General features: G+C 42.4%; 1 protein-coding gene across 1 annotated transcript in view; it reads left to right on the forward strand.

Moving 5' to 3' along the window:
- The window catches only part of LOC115409665 (coagulation factor XI-like), a 26,910-nt gene extending 22,905 nt beyond the window's left edge, over window positions 1-4,005 (forward strand). The window contains exons 5-9 of the mRNA XM_030120928.1: window positions 2,334-2,440; window positions 2,529-2,661; window positions 3,340-3,446; window positions 3,595-3,754; window positions 3,869-4,005. Of these exons, the coding sequence (XP_029976788.1) occupies window positions 2,334-2,440; window positions 2,529-2,661; window positions 3,340-3,446; window positions 3,595-3,754; window positions 3,869-3,977 (616 nt within the window). The 3' untranslated portion in view covers window positions 3,978-4,005. The remainder of the gene's footprint in view (window positions 1-2,333; window positions 2,441-2,528; window positions 2,662-3,339; window positions 3,447-3,594; window positions 3,755-3,868) is intronic.
- Window positions 4,006-5,000: the final 995 nt, after the last annotated feature.

The raw sequence follows: 5,000 nt of genomic DNA on the forward strand, positions 1-5,000 counted from the left end.
TTTTGGCGGCGCCAGTGGACAAAAGCGGTAGTTGTTTTGCCTGAAAGAATACTACAGTTCCCATGAGGACTAGTGCGAGGCGTCGTAAAATGCTGCTCCCGGTGGCATGCTGTCGGACTGAACTCGCCTACATTTGTTTCCAGTGGCTGTGTGAAGGACGGATAGCAACGAGGTCATGAATCTAATGGTGGCTAAACAATGTTATATCATGATGTGACGCATGCAGTAAAGCAGTCCGCACATTTGGAGTTTTTTAGTGTGCAGGGTTCCTACCACCCTCCTCACAGCTGCTTAGTCCAAGTGAAAGCAATACTGACGCCCTCAGCCCGTGACAGAGGGGTCATTCAACTAGTTGTAAGTCGATGTATCGTCACAAAAGATATTAAACTGTTTTATTAAGGCTGAAAAGTTCCTTAGTGTCACTTTAAGGAAAAGAACCTGATATCTGTGCAGACCAACAGAGAAGGTGATCACCTATCAGATTCTGTTGGGCCTGCTCGCCCTCTGCAGCCTTTCCTTCGGTCAAGGTAGGACGCTGCAGTATGTCTTGATGTGACACGACCTTCTTGCATGACATTTAAGACACCTGTTCTCCGCTTCTGCAGAATGTAATCAACAGTTTCTGGAGAATATTGATTTCCAGGGAACAGACATTATGTTCGTCGAATCCCCCGATGCGGAGCACTGCCAGATGATATGCACACAGCACCCGACCTGCCTGTTTTTTACTTTCGTTCGACCTGACTGGACCCAGGACACAAGGTAGGAGACAGGCAGTTACTGATAAAGTACATGACTTCAATTCAGACATTAAATCTTGCTCTCTGCAGACGTATACGCTGCTTTAGAGGGCATACACTTCACCAATCATTTCTTTTGACTTCAAGTAAAGAAGCATGCCATTTTAAACTGTGTCTGCTCCTCTCTGCAGGGACTTCTCCTGCTACCTCAAGTCCACTCCCACAGGAACCCCCAACGTACAGACCCTGCTGCTGGGTGTCACCTCTGGCTACTCTCTCAAATCCTGCGATACAAGCCAGCGTAGGATCAAAGCTAATCCATCTCAGAAACCTTGTGACTTGTCATATTTTCTTATATGTTGTCTTTCTGTTTCCAATGTGTGTATCAGGGCCTTGTCTGCCGAAGGTGTACCAACACCGACTTCCTCGGGGCAGATTATAAAACCTTTTTCACAGCCGACTATGAGGAGTGTCAGAGAGCCTGCACTTATGATCCCAACTGTCAGTTCTTCACTTTTATCAATGAGCTGTTCACACAACAGAATATGAGGTAAAACCTTCACAAGCAACATGGATGTTACACTCTAATATTGTATTCCAAGTTCAGAAGACAAACGTGCTGCAGTGAAAAATATGCATTAAAGCTCGTGTCCGGAGTTTCCGTTCATTTCCAATGTATGTATCATTTTTCAACAGAGCTTAAATGTGTTAGTCTGGTTCAATAATACAATATAATATTAGCATAAATCAATATAAAAATTTATTTATGAGCCCCGCCTTCGTCTCATAGACCCCCGTGTTATCCGAAAAAGCGCCGGTCAGTGTCAGCCAATAGATTTCGAGCTTCCGTGTTCTCGTGCTGTCAATCAAAGTGTGCGCGCAGCCAGAGAGCATGGCCGCTCGCCCAGGCAGAGGTGAGTTAGCTATGCAGCAGCCGCCCCGCTTACCTCGGATATATCCATTGTCTGCTGAACATCCACCATAAACAGCTAAACATGTAGGATGCTGTAGGACTCGGAGGCACTCATTTTCACCCGACAGATAATGAGCTTGCAAAATTACAGGGGCGTGGCTTGGTCGCTCATGAAAGCAGAGGGAGGGCGGAACCTCAAGACATTGGATTAAAAAAAAGCTCTCTCTTTCAAAACTCCGGACACGAGCTTTAATAAACAAATTCAGAATCTGTTAAAGTGCATGCTTCTTTGCAACATAACTTTTCACCTTATTTATGGATCCTGCCCTCAAATTTGAAGCAAAAACAAAAAGCAGCTTCTAAAATGCTGCAGCAATTTCAAAGTTTGTTTGGTTGGCCATTGGTTAATTGGTCCATGCCACTCTCACCTCATTCAAACTGAGACTGCGCCATAGTTTGTTGAGAGATGAATGGAAACCTCTTTGTTTGCTTGGTGCCAGGGTTCAGACTGCTGCGTTCACACTTCCACCCATGAGCAGAAATAATGTGATGACTCAGAACATGTCCTTATTCTGTGTGCCACACTCGTTCAGAAATACCTACAGTTTCTGAATGATCATCAGCAGCAACAGTGTGATGTTGAAATCCGCTCAACCAAACTGAATCTCTTCTTGTTTTAGGTACAAGTGTCACCTGAAATTCAGCTGGCCTGTACCGAGGCTGAAAGTAAAAAGATTCCAGGGGGTAGTGTCTGGATTCTCACACAGGATTCCAACAGTGGACCCAGGTACGCCAGTTCTCACAGTGGCTGTCACGTCCTGATGCCAGGGTCCGGTGGACGGATAAGCATGCTTCCTTATCTTTACTTCATGCAGACTGTAGGATCAAATTACTTCCCAACACCCACTTCACTGTGTCCAACGTTTTGATCATGGACGCTGCATCACCAGAACACTGTCACGCCTTCTGCTCTGCACATCTGTTGTGCGCCGCCTTCTCATATTCCAGGTAAAATGTTTACATTTTTTGGATTGCTTAATTGACTGTTCCTTTGGTTAATCAGTTCTCTGTTTTTGACCAATCCTCATCATGATCAACGCTAAACACACTACAGGTTGTGGAGGGTCAAGGGCCCTGCTCAGTGGTGACTTGAGGACCTCACATCCAGAGTTCACCTCTCTAAGCCTCCAGGCCACCACTGAGCATTACAAACTCAAGGAAAAAGTCCAGCATTAAATCATTTTTACTTGATAAATTATTCAACAGTGTTTTTACTGGGATACATACATAAAAGGAAAAAAAGTGTCACAACAAATCCTTGTTTAAACTTGTGAGAAACAGAATTGAGAATTGAGTGAAAACAGATTCTTCCCCCACAAATTAAGAATTTTTCTTTCTACTCTGCATGTTGAATTGTGCTTTTTTTTCTTTTCTTTCTCTTGCCGCTCAGACATCGCTTTTGTCATAGGAACATTTCAAATGTTGAACAAAACAAAGCTCGGTTCAGTGATTACGTTTTTGAGTAACTTTTCCCTGCATTCATTCGCTTCTAGATTATAGTCTCTTCAAGCAGGACAGCACACGCTTATCCAATAAATTATTAAAAGAAAAAAGAAACTTGATTAAAAGAGCCTGAAGCTGTTTATGTTTGTCAAACACTGAATGAATTTCTACTATTTTTTGCAGTGAAGATTTCAAGTGTTATTTGAAGACAAATTGGGATTATTTGCCATCTGAGGCCAAAGATGGATTCACATCCGGGCTACCGATGCGCTTCTGTCAGCCTGACAGCAGTATGTGTGACTATGATCAAATGCACACCTTCTTTCTTATCTTAGTGCATTGACATCTCATATGTCCACCACCAGCAAATATTTGAAATATGAGTCGCCTTTTGTTTTACGGCCTCCTAAACACTCATCTTTATTTCTTGACTAACAGGGTGGCTTCAGACGCAGTTTGAAGGTGTAGATTTCCTAGGTTCTGACATTCGCTTTGAGCTGATGGATGACCCAGATTCATGTCAGAGGACCTGCACTGAAGACCCACACTGCCAGTTCTATACCTACTTAACAGAAGACTTCGACAGCAGCAGCCGCAGGTCTGGTATTTTATCAACTATTTAAGTACTTTTTTCCTTTTTAAAAAAAAAAAAAAAAAAGATTTGTTTGCTCGTTTCAAGTAATGATATGAATGCTGTGTCACTGCGATCCAGGCGCCGCTGCTACGTGAAGAGTACTATCACCATGCCAGCTCCTCCCGAGGTCGCCAAACTGGATAACGCTGTATCCGGCTTCTCTCGGAGGAACTGCGGTTCTGTGTAATCCTCTCACACAAAAATTGGACTTTTTTCCCTGGAATGCCACAAAAGAGAACCAAAGCTGAGTAAAAGACAAATGTTATCAGTAAACACTTTGTGTTGTTGAATTTTTCTCATATGAGAGTAGAAGTATCTATATTTATGGAGGTAGGAGGCATCACGAAGAAACTGATTGTCAGTCATATGTTTTGGAGGATCTTCACCTCTTATTTAATCAAATCTATCAGTTCATATTGCTGGAGCCACTTGGAAAACATCCGCCACTGTCTTATAGACTTTCACTATCATCCTCTTTTTTTTTTTTTTTTTTCCTTTTTCAAAATTCACACTTTCCTCTTCAGAAGATTTCCTTCTTCATTGGTCACAATTTGTGAAACTGATTCTGTAAATATCCTTGAAAAACCTTCTTGACCAATGAAATCTGGTGGCCCACAAAGGGGTTTCCAGGACCCCAGGGTTCGAAAACAAAAAACTGAACAGAACGCAAAGTTTCCTTTGAAATCTTCACTTTGAATTGATTGAGGTGTAGGAATAAAATACTCCTGAGAAACCCTTTTTGTTTTTTTAATGCTTTCTGTGGTAATGCTCATTTTCGTATGTTTGAATCCTACATTTTACTTTGGGAATATTTAGTATTGCAATATCTACGCCTCATCATTGTTTACAGTTGACTGTTGAAAAACTAAGCCTGAGTGTTTATCCATCCTTACTCTCGTTGTAGTTAAAGTGAAGCCGTTGTTTCCTGGAGCTCTCCCTTGATTGCTGCATCTCTGCCATTCGGACTGCAGAGGTCACTAAACCCTCAAGTCTGCTCTCATATTCCTCAGTGCATCCTTGTTTGGACACTTTCAAACTAAAAATGACAATTTACTTTCTACCTCCATGAGACAGCTGATATCTATATGTAGTACAAGCTGTGTCTTTGGATTATAGGTGGAAATAGGAGTGCCTGGACAAAGCCTCTAGGGGAACATGCAAACTCCACACAGGAAAGCCACGATGTGATTCACCTGCTATTGACATTACT

This window comes from Salarias fasciatus, chromosome 22 (genome assembly GCF_902148845.1).
Source record: "Salarias fasciatus chromosome 22, fSalaFa1.1, whole genome shotgun sequence".
In the NCBI taxonomy this organism is placed as follows: Eukaryota; Metazoa; Chordata; class Actinopteri; order Blenniiformes; family Blenniidae; genus Salarias; species Salarias fasciatus.